General features: G+C 55.3%; 3 protein-coding genes across 5 annotated transcripts; 2 read left to right on the top strand and 1 right to left on the bottom strand.

The window, feature by feature from the left end:
- Positions 1 to 15: 15 nt before the first annotated feature.
- Positions 16 to 6,290, top strand: MAD2L2 (mitotic arrest deficient 2 like 2). Of its 3 annotated transcripts, none has more exons than XM_090023136.1 (9): positions 16 to 430; positions 1,174 to 1,225; positions 1,622 to 1,740; positions 2,029 to 2,100; positions 3,303 to 3,403; positions 3,506 to 3,600; positions 4,604 to 4,677; positions 5,036 to 5,128; positions 5,695 to 6,290. In XM_090023136.1, exons 2-9 carry the CDS (start codon positions 1,186 to 1,188, stop codon positions 5,734 to 5,736), a joined length of 636 nt encoding a protein of 211 aa, XP_089879262.1. In that variant the 5' UTR covers positions 16 to 430; positions 1,174 to 1,185; the 3' UTR covers positions 5,737 to 6,290. The 3 variants fall into 3 exon arrangements, with proteins under 3 accessions (XP_089879262.1, XP_089879261.1, XP_089879260.1); XM_090023135.1 differs by lacking the exon at positions 16 to 430 and adding an exon at positions 459 to 565; XM_090023134.1 differs by lacking the exon at positions 16 to 430 and adding an exon at positions 605 to 1,009.
- A 612-nt stretch (positions 6,291 to 6,902) lies between these two features.
- LOC149854618 (F-box only protein 6-like) lies at positions 6,903 to 13,937 on the bottom strand. Its single transcript, XM_090023131.1, has 5 exons — positions 13,555 to 13,937; positions 13,341 to 13,467; positions 12,813 to 12,908; positions 11,591 to 11,726; positions 6,903 to 8,260 (listed from the first exon to the last, which is right to left on the bottom strand). The coding sequence occupies exons 1-5, from the start codon at positions 13,826 to 13,828 to the stop codon at positions 8,114 to 8,116; spliced, it is 780 nt and encodes a 259-aa protein (XP_089879257.1). The 5' UTR covers positions 13,829 to 13,937; the 3' UTR covers positions 6,903 to 8,113.
- A 1,873-nt stretch (positions 13,938 to 15,810) lies between these two features.
- FBXO2 (F-box protein 2) lies at positions 15,811 to 21,770 on the top strand. Its single transcript, XM_090023137.1, has 6 exons — positions 15,811 to 15,828; positions 17,598 to 17,855; positions 19,322 to 19,448; positions 19,536 to 19,631; positions 19,999 to 20,134; positions 20,384 to 21,770. Exons 2-6 carry the CDS (start codon positions 17,606 to 17,608, stop codon positions 20,516 to 20,518), a joined length of 744 nt encoding a protein of 247 aa, XP_089879263.1. The 5' UTR covers positions 15,811 to 15,828; positions 17,598 to 17,605; the 3' UTR covers positions 20,519 to 21,770.
- The last annotated feature ends 1,440 nt before the right edge of the window (positions 21,771 to 23,210 follow it).

Raw genomic sequence — 23,210 nt, 5'->3', positions numbered from 1 at the left:
GCCCGGCGGCGGGCGGGGACCCACGGGGGCCCCCCCAGGAGCCCCCGCCTGAGCCTCGTGGGGACCGCCAGAGCGCCGCCTCACGCGGCCCGGCGTGCCCCGACTCCGAGCCGGCCGCACCCCGCAGGGGCCCGCGGGTCAGGGCAGGATCGGGCCCCGAGAGTGGCTGTGGCCCAGCGGTCGGTGCCGCCGCCGCCCCCGGATCTAGGCGCTTTCCTCCTGGGGCCCAACGGGGAAAGCCTCCTTCCTGAGCCCACCACCGGCTTCACCGATGCCCAGGGCCGGGCGGGAGGCTGCCGGCGCGCGTGCGTGTATGCCCGGACGCTCCCGCCGTGCCGGGCAGTGCCCTCATGCCCATTAACGGAGCCGCTGAGGCCGCGTCCAGCCCGCCTTCCTGCCCGCTTGCTCTCGTGGCCGGAGGCCGGGCCAGGTTAGCCGGCTCGCGCGCGCTGCCCTCGGGCACACCGGCCCAGCCCCGTGTCCACGCCGCCGCGCTGCGGGGCGCTCTCCGGGCCGCCCCACGGACTGAGGGGCCCACGCGCAGCTCTGACGGGGCCGCCTGCAGGCAGGTGCTGCTCCAGCGGGAGCCTCAGGCGGGCTGCGAGCGCGGGCCGGTCCCTCGCGTGATACGTCTCGGGGGGCGGCCGCGGAGCCGCGGCCCGGGAGAGCGCTGCCTCGCCGCGGGCCGCCCTGCGGGGTCGTGCTCGGCGCTGCCGGGGGGGGGGGCAGAGAAGGGGACGACCGGCCCCGGCCCCTTTTCGCGCCTCAGAGCAGAGCCACGGACGAGAAGGGTAGCGGGGAGCTCCGGAGCTCGCACCCAGTCCCAGTCCTGCTCCAGGCGGGCCCGGAGCCGCGGGCCCGGGGACGTCCCTGCCCTGGCGGCGGGCCCGTCCAGATGTTGCGGGCGGGGCGCGCTAGGACCCGGCGGGGCGGGGCGGGGCGCATACGTCACACGGCGGCGCCACCGCGGAGGCCGGGCCGAGCCGAGCGCGGCCGCCGGAGCCGCCGGGTAGGGCTCGGGGTCGGGCGCCTAAATCCCCGCGGCCGCAGCCCCGCGGGCGGGGGGACGAGCGGGGCACGCGGCCTCGCCCCCGCCGGGCTCGGGGCCGGGGCCGGGGCCGGCGGGGCGCAGTCGATGCAGGGGCAATTCACGCCTCTCGCCCTTGCTCGCAGGTCGGCGGGACGATGACCACCCTCACCAGGCAGGATCTCAACTTCGGACAAGGTAGGGCCGGGCCGGGCCGGGGGCCACCATGGTGTGACCCCCGGCGGGCGCGGCGCTGGCCTGGGTGCGGGGCTCACGAGGCCTGTGTCGGGAAGGGAGACGTGCGAGACCGCTTTCGGGCCCGCAGAGTTTGCGCGGCCAGATGTCTCGCTCTGCTTGCCGCCCCTTCCCCAGCTGGCTTCGGTTCTTTGCTTCCTGTCCCAAACTGCTGTGTAACGTCGCCCTGCCGCTCAGTAGCTGACAAACCCCGCGCTAATGAGGGTGGCAGCAAGTGTAAAATACTTCGAAATCCCTTGGGGGGAAAGTCACTGGAGCGTATGGTACAGGTGCTGCAGCTGGGAAGCTCAGTTTTCCTTCCCCTGCTCGGCTCCACCTCCCTTCCTCTCCGCTCCCCAGTGGTCGCAGATGTCCTCTCTGAGTTCCTGGAGGTGGCTGTTCATCTCATCCTGTACGTCCGGGAAGTTTACCCTATCGGCATCTTTCAGAAGAGGAAAAAATACAATGTACCAGTGCAGGTAGGCGACCCCCCCGTCTGCAGGTGCACGGGCTCCGTCTGGGACACTCCTCGGACTAATTCCTCCTAGGAGATATGTCCAGACGAATTTCCCCATGAGGCAAAAAGCCGTTGTCAGATGGTAGCAGCATCCAATAGCTCCTGTCTGCTGGATGTGGCCTGCCAAGCCAAGGGTGAAAATTTCCCCTTCTCATTTTCCACCCCATTTGCCAGGGCTGCTGCTCCCCCCCTGCCTTTGAAAAACCAGGTTACTCTTATTCAGTGCTCACTCCTCCTTCTGCTTGCACAGATGTCCTGCCACCCAGAGCTGAACCGGTACATTCAGGACACCCTGCACTGTGTGAAGCCGCTGCTTGAGAAGGTAAGGCCGTGCCAGCCCCCAGTGGGCAGGATATATGCCCTCCTATCCACTCCCTTCCCCTCTGGCTTTGCTACAATTGTGCAATTGTTCAGTGCAGTTAGGCATGCAGGACCTCCCATGGCTAGTGATCCTGTCTTCTGTGTAAGATATAGCTGCTGAGAGAGTGAGAGGTCCACTGTGCTTTCATAAAGCTTTCCCCACACCCGGGTCCAGCTTTGCATTTTATTACCTTGAGCTTGCTTCAGGGCCACTGTGGCCTTAATTACACAGTATGTTACAAATGAATCCCAGAAGATTAACATGAATTCTTAACAGCCACGTGAAAATCACTGGGAGTAGTCTTGAAAACAAAGTCAAGCACATGCTTCAACTCCTGATTCTCTCTGTGGGTGAAAGGGTCTGGCTGTCTGGAGCTCATTGCAAGATCGGGCCCCTGGACCACTCTTCACTCCCTGTCGCTGCTCTGTAGCTTGCCATGTCCCCTCAGCCTGATGTCTGAAAACAAGCCAGTTTCACTTCCCAATGCAGTTTTCAGTTCGTTTCACCTTTGAGCATTAGCACAGAGCTGCAGTGTTGAGGTTGCAGATGCTATGGGAAAAACCGTTGGCTTTTCTGTTCTGAAAGTGGCGCTTCCACTGGGTTTACATCTGACCCAAAGCACTTCCTAAAAAACTTAATCTTTACATAAGATCAGTTTTGGAGCTAAATTTGCCTTACTGTGGCTCCTTGAACCTACAGCCCTGATACAATCTCTGTTAATTCTCCTGCTCTGGGCATGTGGAGGCAGAGCATTGCGATGATACTCCTACAATGAGCGTGAACCGTCTGTGGCCTCTTACTGTCCCAGATTTGGGCATGCAGAGAACCTGCCTTAAGTACCATACTCTCAGACCAAGCTCGGTGTGAGTGGAGGCCTCCGACCGCACTTTGGCCATTGCTCCCCTAGAAATGCAGCGTCAGGAGATGGGAAGGTTGCATTCTGTGGAACACATCTCCCTGCAAGTCTTGGGGTAACTCCTGCAATTAAGACCCCTTTGTGGCTATTACAGTGACAAAGTGCTTGACTGTGGCCCTGTGGCAGGCATTGTAAAGCATGGGGATAAAACTGCAGCAAAGCAAGCCAGTTCCTGACTGGGGGCAGTGGAAGGGCACGGGCTGGCACGGAGCTCTCCCTGAGCATGGCTCTGGATTTGTGCTTGCAGAATGATGTGGAGAAGGTGGTGGTGGTGATCCTGGATAAAGAGCACCACCCAGTGGAGAGATTTGTCTTTGAGATCACGCAGCCACCTCTGCTGTCCATCAGGTAATGGTTTCCACATGGCTGGCCAGAGCCTGCTGCCCTCTCCCTGCATGTGAACTGTTTTGGTGGTGAGGAGGCTCCATAACAATCCCCTTCTCCATCCAGCTCGGATTCCCTGCTGTCCCACGTGGAGCAGCTGTTGCGTGCCTTCATCCTGAAGATCAGCGTGTGTGATGCTGTGCTCGACCACAACCCCCCAGGTAGGGTCCCAGTGCCCAGAGACTGTGGGGCCGCTTTCCTCTCACTTGTCCACGCACATTTCTGGGCAGAGCACCAGTGGGAGGTGTCCACCGGCTCCTTGGATGCCTTTGAGGACCAGTGGGTGCAATAGGGGATACTCATTAGCTAGATGGGCCTTGGGGCCTACGATATTTTGAATGTTACAAATAGACAGGTAGGCCCCAGCCTCCCCTTTGTTCAGTGGCAGCTTTGCAGAAGCATGATGTCAAATGCTTGGCCAGGAAAGGCAGCACCGTATCACTGAGCTCGGGGCCCTCGCCCAGCCAGCCACAGCAGTACCTGTAAAGAGAGCTAGGCTTTATATAGTGACTTTTATCCCAGCACCATTTCAAAGTACATGGATACAGCATGACTGAAATGCAACCAGCTCTAGGGTGGGGTGTGCAAGAGCACAAGCCACACTTGTGGATAAAGGTAGGTCTGGCTTAGAACGCGGGGCAGAATCCTATTTCCACACCAAGCTCTTTTATCCTGAAAGTCTGCAGATGTATCTGGGCACAGAACCTAGAAGTGGAAACACAACCTAGTCTTCAGCAGGATGAAGGCAGGCACCAAGCGTCAGGGTTGTGACAGGGGGTCTGTGCCATGGGGAAATGGGAGATGATGCAGGAACTCTGTAACAGAGTTAAGGAAAGCCCTATTCCCCCTCAGTGCTGCAGAGAGGGATGGGTTTGTGGAAGGGCAACCAAGGTGGGGTGGGGGATAGAGGAGCCTGGGCTTGGGGTGTGAGGTCTAGGCAGTGCTAGGGACAGCACTGAAGTGAGAGCCAATTATCTGAGATGATACACTTTACCTTAATGACCCCTGTGGGAAAGGGCTGTGTTGAAGCTTTCAGTTTTCAGTGGACATGGGGCATGGAGGCGTCCGTTAGTCAGCGCTCAGCGCAGTGCTTTGCTTGCACCTTGGATGGTACCTCCCAGGCCCCCTACCATGCAATGCCAGTGCCTCCCTTTTTTCTTGCAGGCTGCACCTTCACAGTCTTGGTCCACACACGGGAAGCTGCCACACGCAACATGGAGAAGATCCAGGTGATAAAGGTGGGTGACACCCTTCTGCAGTAGGTGATCTAGGCCTAGCCCCTGGCTAACGGGCAGGTATGGCCTGGGGTGTTGCCTAACGGGGAACTGCTCTGTTAGTCACTGTCACAAAGAGAAAGTCCACTGCTGCTTTCGAGTCCCCGTCCAGACCCAGCTTTGGTTCCTTGCATGCCCTCCTCTTTCCTCACAAGCCCTCAACTCCCTCCTTACCCCTTTACCGCAGGCTTGGAGCTGGGGAGATGAGGAGCAGCCTTGGGCTGCCAGCTCCACCCAGCCCTGCTTCTATTTGTAGTCCTCCTGGGAGCCTAAGGAAGCTCTTCCCTCCCTGTGCTAAGGCTGTTGTCTTCTCTGCCCCCAGGATTTCCCATGGATTCTTGCAGATGAGCAGGATGTGCACATGCATGACCCCCGGCTGATCCCCCTGAAGACCATGACCTCTGACATCCTGAAGGTGAGCAGAGCTCCCGAGCCCTCCCTGAACTGCCCAAGAGGCTGGTTGAGGGGTGGCCGAGCTAGGGCCAGCTGTAATGAGTAGACTCTTCCCTGTGTAAATCTAGAAACACAGGTGTGTGGTGGGAGGCACCACCAGAGCAGAGATGGATGGGTTTTTGGATTACCACTGCCCCCCTTCCCGCATAATTTTTGGTCCACTGGCAGGTTTGTGCCAAATTTGGTGACTTGTCCAAAAATGTGTCAGCATTTTATAAGCCAAGTGTTTTGTTTGCTGCTTATTTCAAAATGGGGTGTTGTAATGCCAATATGTTTTCTCAGCATAAAATAAAAATTGCTGCTGTAGCCAAACATTCTGGAAGCTTCGCTTTGAGCTGACCCCAGACAAGGACTTAAGGACTTTTTTTGGACCTTGCAATGAACAGGAAAAAAATTGTCATTCACAGAACTCCTCTCCCCAACCACCACCCGAGAACAAAAGCATCAAGCTAGTACTGCACCTTGTGAACAGCCGAGTGCCTCCTGCAGGGTTTTTCTTTGCTTAATTGCTTCCACAATCTCTTCCAGATGCAGCTCTATGTAGAAGAAAGAGCCCACAAAGGTACCTGATTCCACCTCTTCTGATTACTTTCAGCCTCGTTCAGACCTCACCAGATCTTTCAGGGGGATCTGGTGTCTTCTGCTGGGACACACTTTATCTCAATACCAAGCATTTCTTCAGCTGGCTTCCTGAGCCAGTGACTCTGTGTTCATGGGGCATCTTCTGCCAGCCTGGCTGCCACTGGGTTAAAGTGCTCTTACCGTTGTATATAGAACTGACTCCAAACATGGAGCAAGAGCCTGTACCTGTGTATGTGTGTGTGTGACTACAGAGATTGTTACCACTAGTCCTGGGGTGCAGGGGGAAGAATGCAATGTGGCCAATGGGTGGAAGTCAGGGCTTGAGGTTTGGGTTTAGGAACCTGCCCTATCACCCCAGATACTTCTGTGTGGATCCATTTCATGCACCTCTGAGCATCCAGCTGGGTACAGCCTGGAGGGAGTTTGCGCTTATTAGCCAGACTTATCCCTGCTGAAGTTGCTGGACTTGCACCAGGGAGGAGTGTGTCCCCTGTGATTGTCGTGTGTGGCTTTCAATAAACATGGAGTGTGTTTTAGCCTAACAGAGCTGCTCAGGGGTCTGTTAAATCAGATGCCCTCTGGCAGAGGGGTATGTACTGATCAGAGCAATCTCTCTCACCTCATACCTAACTGGCTCCTCTTTCTCTCCAGTACCAGAAGCTGGAGCCCTGCAGGTTTCCAGGGCCAGGTAGGGAAGGCCCTTAGATCCCTTGGGGTCCAGGTGGTTGTACAGTGCTGAGCCCCTGATGCTACATGCTTACCAGCAGCACAACAGCTTTGGAGATGTGATTGTCCTCATCCCTCAGACTTCCCTTTTTCCCAGCAGACAGGTTGGTTGCTCCCAGCCTCTTCTCTCTCCTTGTAAGGAAGATTTCGATTCAGAGCAATGCTAATATAGGACAACTCTGCTAATCTAGCCTGGGCCCCAGCTCCCCCTCCTGATATGCTGCTGGCTGTGCAGGGTCATGCGACTCAGAGCTGGCATCTCTTAAAGAAGAGCTTATTAAGATTGGTGCCAGCTTAGCTCTACTCAGCACTCCCTTTGGGTCAGGACCAACATGTTTAGACCCCTGCCTGCATGGCCTCCTCTGCTGTTTTCCACAGCAGCAGCACAGGACCCTGCTTTAATGGAGAAAGAGGAACAGAGGCACATGTTCAGAAAAGAGGTTTTATTGGTCAGAATCTGTCCATGTGGAGTGTACATGTTTCTCTGCATAACCCCAGTGCAAGACATACCAAAGTGCTTTGGGTACATAGGGATGAGAACTCCCTCAAGCCAGCTCACAGCAGCAGCCACCTGGGCCCTTACAGCATAAGGCAGGTAGTCTGCAAAGAGGGAGTCTCCCCTCCAATCCTAAGTCCCTCTCTGGGTGTTAAGAGCAACTACACCTTCCCCCATCAACCCACTAATGCACTGCAGGTCAGGTGTACAAAGAAGAGGCCTCAAGTTTGGGGGAAATGTCCCCTGGGACCAAATGGCTCAATCGTGCTTTATTTGCCATTGGGCTCCAGTTTCTGCCAGTCAGTGAGATGTGGTACTCGGGAGACAGAGGGTCCGGGGGGGTCTCGTTACAGTATAGCCTGGAGGCCTGGCTGAAACCCCCCAAGGCACTTCCACCTTGTCTTTATATTTCTGAAAAGACTCTGTGGCCAAGGAGGACTGGGAGCTCAGGGCAGAGGGCATGGAAGCAGATTTTAGTCAGGCCACTAAACTCTTGCTCACATCAAAAAATCAAGTTCCTGAAACAGTTGGAAGAAGGGAATCCAAGCCCATTCCCCCATCCAATGAAAAGCAAAGCCCTCTCCAGAGCAAAGCTCTCCATGAAACCAAGACTCAGGCCCCAGGCTAGATAAAGAAGGCTTTTTTCTGAAACCCATGAGATGGTTTTATACTCTTGCAGATGTGGTCCTCTTCTTTCCCTTCCCCCTGCTCAGGTCTCTGTTAAACCCAAATACAGCAGCTGGTTCCAATTCTCTTACAAAGTGACTCAGCCACAGCTGACAACCCCTGCTTTAAGCAGAGGTAGGTGCCCTCAGCTGACAGCACCCTTGGGTGCTCCCTGGCATGGGAAATCTTTGAATTGCACTGGATGAAGCCAAGAGAACGAAGCAAACATACAAAGGGTTGTTTCAGATGGCAAGGCCTACAGGAGGGTGTGCTCAGTCTGACAAGCAAGTGATCCCAGCTCCAGCTAGGGTATGAAAATATGGAGACCAGAAAAACGAGATGACCAGAAAAGCTGACTTCAGGTGTGAGACTGGCCTGGAGATGCTCCCAAGGATTCCACAGGTGACCACGTATGATGTGATGCCCTCTGAGGACAGCCCTGAGGTGGACACGAGTTGTCATCTCCCTGCTCTCCTCTCACGCCGATGTCCCTGGCCCAATGGTGATACTGCTGTTGGTCACACGGATCCCGTACCAGCCAGCCCAAAACTGGGTGTCCTGCCCGCCGTGTATAAACAAGATGTAGCGAACTCCTGGCTTGTAGTTGTGGAAGGTGTAAGACATCTGAAGGTGAGCAAGGAGAAGCAGTGGGGTTATCCCAACCCAGTGGTTCCTGTATCAGGTACACTAAGAGCCTTGGCCTGGGGAGGAGCGTGCTTCCAAATGCTCCCTTATCTGGAGGTGGGAGACACATTTGGAAGTCCTAGCAGGGCTTTAAGAGGGGGTTTTGTTAGAAATGTAAGCCCTGGCAGCCTGGGGTTGTATACAGTTGGATACCAGAGACCAGGGGTGTCCCCGGGGGGGGGGGGTGCAACCGCCCTGGGCCCCGCACTTTGGGGGGCCCCCACAGACAGTGCTGTACAGGCCCTGCTGCCGCCTTCTGCAGGTGGCTGTCACCCCCACCCCCTGGGTCCTGCACACCCCTAGGGATGGCTCTGCCAGAGACTGTTAGTCTTCTTCCTGTTCAGCAAAGCAGGTAAGTGGAGGCTGAAGGGTCTGGATGAACCCAGGCCTCCAGCTTTCACCATTGTCACTGCTGGTGAAGAATTTGTTGGGGGCAGGGGGAGGGGAGGGGAGGGAGGCGGAGAAGAAGGCATTTTCAAAGTAGTTGGGGGCTGCAGACATGCCCTCCCATTAAAACACTGTCCCAGGGATTTAGACAGCCCTTCCATTAAAACCTCAGGCCTCACCTGCACTGCAAGATTTTCGTGGCAAAGCTTACCTTAGAATCATAGAATCAATGAGTGGGAAGGGACCTAGACAGATTGAGTCCAACCCCCTGCCATGGGCAGGAAGAAGCGCTGGGGGTGGGAGGGGTCATAAGACCCCAGCCAGGTGCCTATCCAGTCTCCTCTTGAAGACACCAGGGAAGGTGAGAGCACCACCTCTCTGGGAAGCCTATTCCAGGTTTTGGCCACCTTACCATGAAGCAGTTCTTCCTAATATTTAACCTAAACCTATCCTCCCTCAGCTTGTGGCCATTGTTCCTGGTGACTCCAAGGGGGGCCCTGGTGAACAGACTTTCCCCAAGTCCCTGCTGGTGGCCCCTGATAAGGTTGTAGGCAGCCATAAGATCCCCCTCTCAGTCTCCTCTTGCGGAGACCGAAGAGATTCAGGTCCCTCAGCCTCTCCTCATAGGGCTGGCCCCCAACCATACGAGTGGCCTCCTCTGGACCTTCTCCAGGTTCTCCACGTCCCTCTTGAAGTGCGGCGCCCAGAACTGGACGCAGTACTCCAGCTGTGGCCTGACCAGCGCCACATAGAGGGGGAGCAAGACCTCTCTGGTCCTGTTAGTGATGCCCCTGTTGATGCAGGACAGGGTGCGGTTGGCTCTGCCTCTTGCTTCATCACATTGGTGACTCGTATTCCTCAACCGTGACTCCAAGATCCCCCTCTGCCTCTGTGCTGCCGAGAAGGTCAGCCCCTAACCTATAACCATAATGCTGGTTCCCTCTCCCCAGGTGCAGCACCCTGCACTTGTCCTTGTTGAACCGCATCCTGTTCAGATCTGCCCACTTCCCTGTGTCAGTCACAGCTCTGCATGCATCTGCAATCAGCCTGAAGCCCTGCCAGAGCCCACAACTCCTGCCAGCCAAACTGGGAAACCCAGGTGGTTCCCAGGCCAGCAACATAAGCCTCCCAGCAGCACAACAGCTGTGTGGATGCTGCACTACCTGCAGAGTGTGAGCAGTCCTCTAGCACAGAGTGTGGCGTGGGCTACCATCCTTCCTGTCAGAGCAGCAACCAATTAGTGCCGGTCTGCTAAGCCTCAAATGACTAGCAGGCCCCTCCCATTTACTGGAAATCCCTAGCTTGGCCACTCCTAGGTGGTCAGCCTCCAGGTTGTTTTAGAACAACATATTTCTTCCTGCTGGCCCTCTGCGAGTAAAACTTGATCAAATCTCTGTGGTGGTTTGGGGATGTGCATCTGGGAAGAAGGAGCAGGGGTAGGAGGAAATCAAGCTACTCCTACCACATATACCCTGCAAACTTTTTCAGGCCTTTCTGTAAATCTTAGCCATTGTCAGGGACCTGGGTTTCTGACCAGTCACACTCCGAATCAGCAGACTACTGCCTTTTATAGACTTTTGGTGGTGCATAGAGAGAAGGCCCTTTGCATTATAACCAGAGAGCTTGGTTTTCTCCACTTCAAAACCCCCCGCAATTTTCAGTTAAAAAAAAATAGTAACCCAACTCCACATTTTTCTGTGATTTAAATGAAATGCCACTAATATATATGAGAGAGAGGGAGAGAGAGAGGAGATGTATACATCTAGTGGTGTTTCATTTTAAATCATGGAAAAATGTGGAGTTGGGGTTGTTTTTTTTTTACGGAAATTTGGGGATTTTTTAAAAATCGGAGAAAGCCAGGATCCCTCATTATAACACTATTATCATCATCATCACCACCACCATCACTACTGCTACTCTTCCTCCTCTTCTAAAACTAAACCCATGCAATAGCTTGTTTTTTACATTCAAAATTTGTGGATTTCTAAACTCTACATTTTGAAACCCAGACAAAACAGTGGTGCTACAGCATGAAACGTAACTAAACTGGTCTCGTTTTCCATACCGAATAAAGAGGAAATTGACTAGAAGAGGAACTGAGAAGAACAGGAAGACTTAAAAAAAAAAAACCCACCCAAAAAAAACCATGTTCAGATTTTAGCCATTTGAGGTCAGGGACAGGTGAGCACATATATTTTCAAGAAATGCTTCGTTTGACCACAGTGTTGTCTATACCAAGGCTTAGCCCAGAGTTTGGTAAAACATGACCACCCACCTGCATAGGTGCAAACCCCTCCTGTAGGCATGGGAACCTGCCAAATTAGGGGTAATCCTCCTACCAACAAGGCCAGGGGTTCCTTACTTCTGGCATCCATGTTACAAAAAAGTGGCACTGGTGAAAATTAAGCTGAAAGGATGAGAGAGGCTATGTGGGTTCTCTCAGCCCAGTTTAAAAGCAGCTCAGTTCAGCTTGAGGAAGAGCAGGATTAAGATGAACTGGAATAGCATGCACACAGCTTCTGGCATCATTGCAACAGCGCTGGTTTAGATACAACCCTGTTGCTGGACAGATGGAACCTCATACTACACTTGAGCCAGGTTTAGGACATTGCTGTGCTGATGCTTCAAAAGAAAAGGAAAAAAAAAAAAAGAAAAGGTTTGCAGAAAGTTTAAAGGTCCCACTCAGACATTTTCTCCCATCCAGTTTTATTCTGGGGTCTCTTTCAGGCAAGCAGGCCTGAGCTAGAGGAAGCCAATGTGGGACTATGTGCTAAGGGGAAAAGAAATTGCAGTTACCCAGTCACCAGTTGGATCCAAGCTGCATGTTAAACCCAACACAGAGCTAAAGCTACCACCCCTACAGCTACTGCCCACATCTCTCACCTCCTTCCACTTCGCGTCACTCCACTGGTCTATGATCACCGGCTGAGGACAGAACTCTTCGAGGACAAGGTGGTCTGCAGAGAGCAGCTGCACTTTGAGCTGGTACTGGCACCCACAATCAAACCTGGCAGCGTACCTAGGGAGCCAGCGAGAAATCAGGCTCTGCAGTGGCACCTGCTGGGCAGCATGTGGCTAGAGACAGGCCACTGCCGCTATCACCATGGCAAAGACTGATAGTCTTTACAGGGGCTTGCTAATGGCCTTTGGGAGAGAAAGCCAGCAAGCATTGACTGCCTATAATGGTACCTCCAGCTCTCCAGTAATGCCAAAGTGCTGATGCTTTACTCAGCCCCTTTTGTTGGAGGATCTCAGTGAGAAGGGCATCATCCCCTCAGGCATGGTGGGGTAGACAATCTGGAGCTCAGTCATTGTCTTCCAAGCACTAGGGCATGGTGCTTTCCAGATACAGCAACAAACCTCAAGTCTGACTCAGGCTTTCATTAAGCCCATTGTTAGTAACATCGAGTTAGTTTAAACTGGAAAGGACAACTTGGTCTTGGGTTGTGGGGACTAGCTGTGATAATATAGGTCAAGAGACTCAAGAGTGTCAGTAGTAAATTTATTGCTTCTGCAGAAGGGTAGACTCTCATCTTAAGGACCGAGAGCTACCTAGAGGAATTTTAAATTTCTATATTTATATGGGTTTTTTTACAAATGCTTAGTTGTGTGCGCACTGAGATTAGTCATTGTTATGTAATATATTTTTTTGTTAACTCCTATTGCAAAAGATAATTATAGCTATCATAAGGGCATAAGGGTGCTTTTCTCTTTTCAGTTGGGTCATCTTTTTTCAGCTGAGTCACCTTTTTCTTTCCAGTTGGGTCAGGTTGGGCCCCAGAATAGATTTCTTGTGTATTACTACTTACATTTTTTTAAGATTATATTTAGTATTTAGTATTTCACATTTTAGTCATATGCATGGGTTAAAATTGCTTACTAATCAATTTGTTAGACACTTAAAATACTTGAACTTATGAATTTATAAACTTATGAACTACTTATGCTTGAACTTATAACCTACTCAATTAAGCAAGTTAACCTATCTTTTGTATAACCATCAGCTTTAAGAGGCTGAGGGTCACCATTCTCAGCATGCCAGAGTCCCAGCTGGCATCCACACCATACCCCACGCAAAGACTCTGGCTTTTATGCCTGTACTTGCCAGTCTGAGATGATGATGTCAGGCCGGTGCTTATCCATCAACTCTTCCCAGTATCCTTCTTTCTTCAGATCAATGAGCTGGGACTTCAGGCACAGCCTGGGATACAAAGGAAGGGGGTGTTCAGCATCAGCACAGGCCGCTCCCTGCTTGGGGGCAGGGCGCCCTGCTGGTGTCCTATTGACCTGCAACTGCGTGGTGCTGGAGGGAGGTGTGAACACTACGCACTCTGTATCGGGTTGGGACAAAAGGTGGAGGGGAAGTCTACATCTAGATTATAATCCACCAGGTGCTCATTAGAGACAGGAAAGTCCAGAGTTGGAGGGAGTTCCCCATCTCCAGGAGGCGCTTTGCTTCCCCCAGTTTCTTGCCATTTGCTGCCCTTGAGCCGGTGCCTCAGCACCATCATCCTTCCCATCTTTACCTCCATAGAAGAGCCAGCCTGAGCGACAAATTCCTCCTATTCACAGCGCCGGCGGCTGCTGGTTTCCCAGCAGGGCCCCGCCAACCCCGGCTTCAGCCCCAGCTCACCCGTAGGACGTGACGAAGTACTTGCGCACATCAGCACCGGGAAAGGAGTTGCCGTGAGTGCCCGGCAGGCCCTCCACCTTCCACTTGTCTCCCTCGTTGGAATCGAGCCGCCAGTGCTTGAGCTTCTCTAGGGAAAGGCAAGGAGCAGAGGCAGCGTGAGGCCGGGGCCGGCCGCCGCGGGACACGGGGGGAGGGGCCGGGGGCCCGCACGCACCTTCGGCCCGCGGGTTGCGGAGCAGGTTGCGGCGCAGGCGGCAGAGGAAGTACCAGACGCGCCAGTCCGGCGGCGGCGGGCGGGCGGCGGGCGCCAGCCCCTCACGCTCGCACTTGCGCTTCCACAGCGAGGGCCGGTCCGCCACGGCCCGCCACTGCGTGCACACCAGCCGGCAGCTGCGCACCAGGTCCCGCGCCGGCACCAGCGCCAGCACCTCCAGCAGCGCGTCCTCGGGCAGCGCACCCAGCCCCGCCGCGCCCCGCTGGCCAGCCATGGCCCCGCAGCGCCCGGCCCGGCCCGGCTCCGGCCTGCAGACGCCACGGGCAGCCGGCAGCGCCCCGCCCGCGGGCCCGAGGGCGCCCCCCTGGTGGCGCCGGGGAACCGCAGGCGAGCAGCGCACGCGCGCCGCGGCCTGGTCGTGCTTGGAGGCGTCCGATCCCGCGCCCCGGGACAGCGTGCCTGCCAGCGGGCCTGGGAGCCTCTCAAGCCCCGGGGGGACCGGGCGCTGCCAGCTGTAGCACCCTGCCTGGTTTTTAGGACAATTGGGTGGTGCTTGCTTCATTGTTCTGGTTTTTGAGTTCCACTCAGTCCATCTGGTCTGGGCTGATTTGACCTGGAACATTATTACAGTGTCGCCCCGAGCTGCACACCGAGTACATCGAAATAGTTTCGTGCGCGGCTGTGCCAACAGGAGTTCAGAGCTCCAGGAGCTGCCCTGAAATGACCCTGTAACCAGGCCTGCAACGGGAAGCTGCGCTGCAAACCCGGTACCCTCCTTGTCAGTGCTACCAAAATTAATCACACCAGCACTGTGGTAGAGCGGCCCCAATTCACGCTTAGTGCAGTGGGGCGGCTGCGGGAGCCCTGCGCCTTTTGCGTCTCCACTGCACCTTCCTATTACATCTGAAATGAGGCTGCAGGTTGGCAGGCCGCACCTGACCCCATCCTCTGCAAATAATAGGGCATTCGAATGACCTTGCTTAGCCTCACCGTGGAAATAGTGTAGGCTCCTATTACACAGACATGCAGCCAGTCATTTGACACGTGTGGGGAGTCTGGGCCCTGATGAAAATCAGCCTGGAGGTATTTCAAGTTGGGATTTCCACACCCCAGCCCCCCCTCCTGCCTCCCAAAGATTAGATGCACCGCAAGTCAGAGGCCACTGCAAAGGGGATGCCTGCACACAACCCAACAAGGAAGAAGGGGGTGAGAAAGCAGGAGGAGGAATGAAGAGAAGCCCAGATGGAGGTGGGGACTGGACTGTAATTATGCAGATACTTCAAGGGGCGGAGGAAGGCCTTGCAACTGCAGCGCGAGGGGACTAGAAGCTGGGTTCGAGGAGGAGGTGTCAGTAGCTCTGAGATATTCCACTCGCTCTTGCAATTCATTGTAAATAAAAACCGGTGTCTGGGGGAAGGACTCTGCTTCCTGGGAGCAGAGGTTTCCCAGTATGGAGATGGCATCACCCTACGTGCCCCAAATAGCTGTGCGCTCTTCCATCCAGGCACACACCAACTGCAGAGGCTTCCTCAGCCTGATGAAGGGTATTTGTAACCAAAAGCTTGCAAAGAAGCCTTTTTCCAACTATCTGAGTTGCTCTAATAAAAGATATCAGATTTACCCAAAGAACCTTGTCTGCCAAATAAGCTGAGCACCGTTGATACCCAAGCCTGAGACCTCTCCTCACCGATAATTAGGATATGTATACCATGCTCAGCTGTGTGATCCCTGTACTTCACACCCACCCACCCATAAGCAAAATGTGGGGGGGAGGGCACTTCTGACACTGCAGCAATCCAGGACTCCCCTTACGTGGGCTTCTGCCTGGCACAGGCCAGAGGTTGGCGTCCTGGGCCAATCCAATCCCGTTCCCATGCCATGAGGCACCTAAGGGAGTGCTGCATGATGGCAAAAGGCAAGGAAATTGCACCAAGCACTATTCAGACCTGGTGACATTATCCTTCTTCTACCAACTGGGGAAACTGAGGCAATGAGATTTGCCCACATTCACACAGTGACCCAGTGGCGGCAATGGAGGTAGGGATCTGTATGCCCTGGTACCCGATCCCATGCTTACACCATCCCAGGCAAGCCTCCAGGCAGGTCAGCATGAAAACGCAAGCCAATAAATGAGGCAGCTGCAAGTGGCAAAGGCTACTGCACTGCCCCTTTAAGAGGGGAGCCCATCCTGCCTCTGACGAGGAAGACTCAGCAACGCTTGCTTGCGACAGATCAGTCCAGAGCGGTGCAGCAGCCGCAGAAGCAGCGGCTCAGGTAGGAGCATTTCAGCATCTCAGCCCCATCCCTTTTGTGCTGACGGGGTGGGAGAAGGGCAGCTGCAGGCATCGCTGCAGTGGGATGCAGCCCTCTCGGAGAGCATGCACCGGGTCTGCAGCACAGTCCTTTCCCCAGAGCCTGCTCTAGGGCTGCGCTGGGGCAGAGTCCCCCAGATCCATGCTGCTCTGCAAGGCAGCAGGTGCATCTCTACAGAAAGGGGCAGTACAATAGAGTAGGGCAGGGCTGGGCAGCCCCAAGGGGAAAGGAGCTGGGAGGGAGCTCTCAAGTCATTCATTTTATGGGAGAGGAAGGTGAAGTAAGAGGGTGAAAGCAAAGTTGCAGCCCATGTCCTTACAAGGCCTGGGGGAGAGTCAGGCAAAGAGGATGAGAGGTTAGAGCCAATTGGCATGCAGTGAGTTTGTCTGTCGGGTGCCCTGAAGTACCTGTGGGTGTCAGAACGGGGGCTGGAGCCGGCACACCTTATTCTGCCTGCCTTCGCCCCTCACAGTTTTTCTGCAGGCTGAAGTTTGAGCCAGGAACTGTTTGCTAGCAGCAGCCGGTGCAGCAGATTTGGTGCCTACTGCACGCGAGCTCAGGAGCTGGAGCTGGGGAGTTCACGCTCCTGGCGGCCATGCCCCCTGTATCCCTCTCTGCCTTGACACAGCACCGTACCTGCCGGGGCCTGGCTGAATGACTACGCTGGTTGTTCCACGGGCCATTTAGGGGATATTTTGACCCCTGGGTTCCACTCCTTGCTGGCTGCGCCACAAGACGAGCTGAGTAGCTCTTTGCTATTGATAGGCTCTGTGACTTGCTCCTGGCCAGTCTGGAAAGGTCTATGCAGGCAGCATCTCCCTGCAGTCTCAGCATCTGCCAGGTGCAGGGATCTGGCTGGACAGAAGCACAGTCATGGTGCATCCCGTGGGGGTGGCACGTGGCTCTCAATCTGCATACTCATCCCTGGGTCCTTCTGCAGTTGCTGGGCCTGGAGGGGCACGTGCAGGGACAGGGAAGGCCTCCAGGGCAGTGCGCCAGAGCAAAGGGATGCTTTGGATCCTGTTGCCAGGGTGACAAAGCTCCAAGAGGCAGAGAGAGTCCCAGAGGCCTTGACTGAGAGATCTGCCAGCTAAGCAGGCCCTGTCCTGCAATAGGACACGCTCTGACATGCAGGGCTTGCAAATCCAGGACTAGCCAGCCTCAATCTGCCTTGCTGTATAGGGACTGATAGGAATGCCCGTCACCAGGGTTTCTGGGCATCGTTCCAGGACGTACAAGTCCTGGAGGCACCCTGAATTTCTGCTGCCTGCAGCTTTTCAGCAGAGAGGGACTCCATGAGCAAGCTCCTGTGTCCAGCATCTTTTTCAGTGCCAGATTCCCACATACGCGCATGATGTTTGTCGGCGCGCGCTGGTGCCTCACGAGGTCCCAACTCTCTCACCCACAAGCTCCGCTCGAGGCCCGCTGCCTTTCACAGTTCAGCTGACGCATCCAGGCTGCTGGAGCTCAGGGAGTGCCATCTGCCCTCAAGGAAGGACAATCCACTCTCATGCTTCAGGGCACAGAGCGGTTGGCAGTCAGGAGGCCTTGAGGTTAGGAATTAACTCGTTCCCCCTGGAACGTTGCTGCCCGTAAGAAGGTGCTGTGTGTGCTCGGTGCCAGGCTCGGGGCTTTCTTCCCCCAAAGTCCCTTCCCGAAGCTGGGAGACAAGGTCCAAGGGCCAATGCAGGGCTCTTGACTCAGCAGATCCTTCCCCATCATTCTCCCAGGTGGCAGGATGGACTCCCTTCCAGAGGCAGTGCTCATCCGGATCTTGGCCTTCATCCCTGCTGTGGACCTGGTGCTGGTGTGCCGCCTGGTTTGCTGCCAATGGAAGAACCTGGTAGACGGAGCAGCTCTCTGGATCCTGAAGTGCCAGCAAGAGGGCTTTGCTGAAGAGGAGCCCGCGGAGGAGGCAGATAACTGGCAGGTGTTCTACTTCCTCAGCAAGAGGAAGAGGAACTTAATCAAGAACCCGTGTGGGGAAGGTGAGTGCCTCCACCTTGCAACCCCCAGTCCCAGTGAGGGGCTGAGGAGAGGGCTGGGAACTGAGCACCATCTGTCCCTGGCTCTCTGAGGAGTCTGTGGGATGGGGCAGTACCTGTTCCTATTAACCCCATAGCCTCTTATCTTGGGCTTCCCACAGGTGGAGCTGGGGTGAGGTGCTGAGTCCGTGTGAGCTCACCCTCCGCATGGGGGTTTTGCTGGGATGTGCAGAAGGGAAATAGGCTGGGTGAGAGGAGGAACCAAAACCCACCAGTGTGCCTGGCATTAGTGCTCCATGCAGCCCAACAGCAGGAATCCTGGAGGGGATGCTTTGCATTTCCAAAGCAGAGTACAAGTATTAACTCAGCCTCACATGTAGCCCTGGTACTACCCTCCTCCTGGAACAGGAGGCAGGATGAAGGTGGGTACAGGACTGGGCAGCAGGAGACCTGCTGCCCACTCAGAGGCAAGTCATTTGTGGTCACAGGGCTTCCTTGGGTACTCTGCAGAGGGGCTGGCCAAGCCTGCCCCTTCCCCAACAAAGCAGAGGCCTTTTCATGCAAAACCCAGGCAGCCCATTGTGTTTGCAAACACTCCAGTAAAGGCCATTGGCAAGGCCAGGAAGGGAGCTGGTGGCAGAGCTGGGGTTGGCACCCAGGACCCCCGGCTTCCTATTCTGGGCAGCCTAGGAGAGCTGCGGGCACCTCTCCGCTGCTTGGCTGCAGTCTTCTGGGCAAAGTCTGGAAACCCCCACAGCCAAGGGAAGGCAGGTTGGAGTTCCCCACCCGTGTGGACAAAGCAAAAAGCTGATTGCAAACAAGGAATAAGAGCACCAAAGTTTACCGAGACAATCCTTCCCTCTTTCACAAGCACCTGGGTTTGTTACAACTAACGTGTTTTGAAAGTCTGATGTATTTGCCCCCGTTCGTCCTGACATCTTGCTCCAGGAGAGAACAAGATGAGTCAGTTCTTCCCGCGCCATCCCTGCTGTACTGGTGCTGGAGGTTTTGACACATGGTAACAAGGAGCACTCGTTGGAAATGTCTCTAAAAGAAAGAGCAGGGAACCGTTTCCCTTGGGGGACTTGCCACAGCTCAATTCCAACCCAAGCAGGATTTGGGGTCTACAAGCATCTCTCAGCGGTCGGGTTAACACACAGTATCGCTGTGTATTTCCCATCAGACCTTGGTCCAATAAGTGCAATCTGTCCTGAATGCTAAGCAGGGCTCTGCAGCAAAGGGAGGTTGAGGAGATGGATGCTGAGAATGAAAGTCTGCATTACAAGATCCTTACACTGCAAAGGTCCCCCAGAAGTTAGCATTTTTAGTGTCAGTGGATTGTCAGTCTGGTCCTGAACTGAACTCTCATCATGAGATGGGCTGAAGAAACCCCTGTGCAGCAATGTTGGGCCTCCTGGAGCCCATGTGGGAGAGAACCCAAGATCTTTCTCTTGTTATGCTATCTGCAGAGGATCTGGAGCACTGGGGGGATGTGGCGAACGGAGGTGATGGCTGGAAGGTGGAGGAGCTCCCTGGGGACTTTGGGGAAAGCTTTCCCAGCGATGGAGTCCACAAGTACTTTGTCACATCTTATGAGTAAGGCTGTCTTTTATGTCCCGTCCCCCCACCCCCACACTTGAAGGGGAGCCAAGGCTTTGCTCCCTATTAACCCCTTTGTTCCAGGTGGTGCCGCAAGTCTCAGGTCATTGACCTCCGGGCTGAGGGGTACTGGGAGGAGCTGATGGACACCACCCAACCTAAAATTGTGGTGAAGGACTGGTGAGTGGAGAGGGGGGCTGGGAGGAGGGAGATGGGGATAAGAGGCAGCCACTACGCCTCCTGGCCCTGTCTTCCCATCACTGCCCACATTGATAAAGGTCTGGCACTGGGAACCAAGATAAGGCCTGATTTTTTTGGAAGTGCTGAGCTCCCAAAGCTCCCATTGCAGGCAGAGCAGTAAGAATGCCAGTGCCTGAGAGAGCATGGATGCCCCCTTGTTGCTAGCACTCTTCAGTGACTGGGCAGCCAACCACTGGGGCTTTGTTTTCTGGCCCCAGTTGGGTCTCACCTGAGTTTGCGGCTGCATGATATCCAGCACAGGCTCAGCCGTTCACCTCTGAGACACTGGGGCTGGGTCTGTCTTCAGGTATGCAGGTCGCCGCGATGCTGGCTGCCTTTATGAGTTCTCTGCAAAGCTGCTGTCAGAGCATGAGGATGTCCTGGCAGAGCACAAGAGCGAGACCATTGCTATTCCAGAGGACAACGATGGCAGCTGGAATGAGGTGAGGCACGACGACCAGCTGGGGAGGCAGGGCAAGGCATGTGGGGGACAGCAGGTCAGCCCCGGGGGCAAGTGGGAAGGTGGAGCTTTCCCAGCTGCATCCTCTTGCTTTCCTCAGCCCTTGTACCAGGGCTATAAGGTGGGGTTACCATGCAGCTCAGCAGCCTGCTAACCCATTAAGCCTCTCTCTGAGTGGGGATTCAAGGTGGGCAACTTTCTACAAGCCGTTTTTGTTTCTCTTCCCTCTAAGGCCTCTCACACCTTCTCTGACTACGGCCCAGGGGTCCGCTTCATTTGCTTTGAACACGGTGGTCAGGACACTCTTTTCTGGAAAGGCTGGTATGGGGTCCGCGTGACTAACAGCAGCGTGATGGTGGAGCCATAGCCTGGCCACGGGCCCTTGGGTCAGGCTAGGTCCTGCTCGCCAGAACTGACTTTCAAGCCCTCCGTGGCCTTCGTCTGGTTTCTGCATGGTGCTGCTTCCGGAGTCAAGGCTGGCAGTCTGGGCCACGAGCATATAACCTGCTGTGTGCGTGTGCGTGTGCGTGTGCGTGTGCGTGTGTGTGTGTGTGCACGTGTGTGTGTGTGTGAGAAAGAGAGGAAGTCCTGTAAGCTAGAGCCTACTGAGGCTTTGGGACACATGTTGCCTCCAGCACTAACCCCTCCTCCGCCCTCGGCAGATGCTCCCACCTCCAAGTCCAACCCAGCTAGCTACCTTTTGAGGGGGATGCGGCCTTCATTTTTTTGGAAGCTTTAAAGAGCGAGAGAGAGGCCTGTAAGAACCGGACCCAGGAAACTGTCAGTTCTTGTCCCTGCTTTGCCACTGACTCCCTCTGTGACCTGGGTCATGTCTTTTAATCTCTCCCCTCCCATTTATTAAATAGGGATACAAGTTACCTGCTTTCCTTCAGCCTGGCGAGGGAAGTCTGCCTAATGTGTGGCTTAGAGGGCGGACAGCCGCGCTCTAGATAAAAGCCTCCAGACAACACCGTTGGCTCTGTGCTGCAGAAAGAAGGGACCCCTCGAAGCCATCTCTGCCCCAAGGCTCCTCAGACTCCCTGGACCCTAGACACTCTGCTATTAGCTCTCCTTGCTCCAAGGCTCTTCCCCTGCACCTGGAAATGGCACATCCCCCTCCAGACCAAATGCTTTCCTGCCAGACCATGCTTAGGTGCATCTCCCCGCCCAATACCTCGCCAACTTGCTGAGGGCTCCAGGTCACAGCACTAGCCTTAGTTGAGCGCAGCTTCTGCTGAGACAGTCTTCTGGAAGAGGGCTCCCTCCCCTGAGTAGGCTGGCTGAGTGTTGAGGGAGCAGGTGTGTGTGAGTGAGAGAGTGGGAGCAGTTGTGTGCATGTGTGTGAGTGCATATGTGTGTGTCTGTGTGTGCATGTGCACATACATGTACACGTCCTCTTTGCTGGGCCTGCCAGGGCAGTGTACGCAGTTTAACCCTTTAGCACCAGGGCACACCATTATCCAATACAACACGCTCACTTTTTCCTTTGCAAAAAGCGAGAATTTCTGAGCCACCCCAGCCCTGCGCCTCGCCAGGCTCTCTGCGACTGGCTATGCCCAGAAATGTGGGCCCACATGCATCCTCAGCCACTGAGAACACCCCCGTGGGTGAAGGCAATAAACAAGGCTCTTGTGAACATTGCTTCATCTGGAAGTTTTGTCTGCACCTCAGGGCTGAGCATGCTCTGCGCCACCACCCTGGGGGATAGGTGGGGGCCTATGCCAGCAGCCCCCAGACAAAGGGGCCTATGCTAGCAATCCCCACCCATTCTTGCCTGGTGCTGGATGGTCTCCAGGAATGGCACATGCCCACTTTCCCAGTTGCACCCTTGTCTGGCAGAAGCTGGCAGATCTATAGCCTCTCTGCGGGCAGGAGGTGCACCCTCCATCATGGGTCCAGAGAGCTCGGGTCCACAGGCTGCGAAGGCACAGAAGTCTTTTCCCATGGAGCATCACCTCCCCCAAGCTTCAGCTCTGACAACCAAAATATGTGGCTTGTCTGGAGACCCCAGCTTGGCCTGAGGCAGGGTACCCTCTGCCTCACAGCCCTCTCCCCTGCCTGGCTCCAAGATCCTAGAGCTGAACTGAGTCTCTGACTTCACAGCTCTTTGCTCTTACCCCTTAGGAGGCTGAGGCCAGGTGTGAGCTCCCTGCCTGCTGGCAATGGGTCTATACCCCACTGTGCTCACCTCACTGCTGCCCACACTGTCCTTGCGGGGCAGTATTCACCCAGTGCCTCGCTGCAGTGGGGCAAGGGGTCACTGACATACAGCTCAGCACCCACTTCCTGCCCCTTTGTCGGAGAGGGTCTGTGCTATCCCTAGAGCACAGGGCATCACACAGCCCAATGCCACTGGACAGCTGGCCCCTGGCTGGCCCAAAGCCATGCAGTCAGGACACCACCCTGGGATTATGCTCCCTCTAACTACAGGCTGGAAGTGGGAGCAAGTCCTTGCCCCAGATGTTCAGCAGAACTGAGTGAGCTCTGCTGAGCATACACCGCTGGAGGGCTGGCTTCAAAGGGGACGGCCACGTGGGCTGGCACCAGCTCCCTTAGTGCGTGCAGGCCTGACGTTTACCTCGGCAGGCACTGGGTGTCCCCAGTGCTCCACTGCCGAAGGGGCTTGCCTACAGAGGCAACTTAAGCATGCTCCTGCAAGACCCTGGGCACTGTGGGCATCAGCAAATCCAGCGGGAGCCCCAGACAAGGGAGGTGTGGCTCTGGGGGGAGACAGGTTGGCTCTGAAACAGATTCCTCCCTGCCCATGCTGGTCCCAGAGGGAATTTTTTCCCCCACTGTTGAACATGCTCAACTCCCCAGGCAGGGCTTGTGGGCCTTCTCTGTTACACTGGCTGTAGGAACCAGGGGCCACAGGGTGGGCAGTACCCAGCCTTATCCCTTAGATCTCCTTAGTCTTAGGACTGCCCCCCTTTCCCAGCTTCATTATGCACAGCTCAGCTCAAATCAAGGGCTACACTTGTGGGGGGGGGGGCCCAGGCAAAGTCGCGGGGTAATAAGGATACAGTGGAAGGGGCAATGCATCCCCACTCCTGTAGCCA

The sequence above is a fragment of the Crocodylus siamensis genome, chromosome 12, assembly GCF_052110815.1.
Source record: "Crocodylus siamensis isolate JL-2025a chromosome 12, ASM5211081v1, whole genome shotgun sequence".
Taxonomy (NCBI): Eukaryota; Metazoa; Chordata; order Crocodylia; family Crocodylidae; genus Crocodylus; species Crocodylus siamensis.
This window is presented reverse-complemented; position numbering and strand designations above follow the sequence as displayed.

Coding starts and splice junctions, on each gene's coding strand:
- LOC149854618 (XM_090023131.1), bottom strand. CDS start 13,828: ATGGCTGGCCAGCGGGGCGCGGCGGGGCTGGGTGCGCTGCCCGAGGAC. Junction 13,468..13,554: donor CCGCAACCCGCGGGCCGAAG/GTGCGTGCGGGC, acceptor GCCTTTCCCTAG/AGAAGCTCAAGCACTGGCGG. Junction 12,909..13,340: donor TACTTCGTCACGTCCTACGG/GTGAGCTGGGGC, acceptor TTTGTATCCCAG/GCTGTGCCTGAAGTCCCAGC.
- FBXO2 (XM_090023137.1), top strand. CDS start 17,606: ATGGACTCCCTTCCAGAGGCAGTGCTCATCCGGATCTTGGCCTTCATC. Junction 17,856..19,321: donor CAAGAACCCGTGTGGGGAAG/GTGAGTGCCTCC, acceptor TGCTATCTGCAG/AGGATCTGGAGCACTGGGGG. Junction 20,135..20,383: donor ACGATGGCAGCTGGAATGAG/GTGAGGCACGAC, acceptor CTTCCCTCTAAG/GCCTCTCACACCTTCTCTGA.
- MAD2L2 (XM_090023134.1), top strand. CDS start 896: ATGTTGCGGGCGGGGCGCGCTAGGACCCGGCGGGGCGGGGCGGGGCGC. Junction 1,741..2,028: donor AATACAATGTACCAGTGCAG/GTAGGCGACCCC, acceptor CTGCTTGCACAG/ATGTCCTGCCACCCAGAGCT. Junction 2,101..3,302: donor TGAAGCCGCTGCTTGAGAAG/GTAAGGCCGTGC, acceptor TTGTGCTTGCAG/AATGATGTGGAGAAGGTGGT.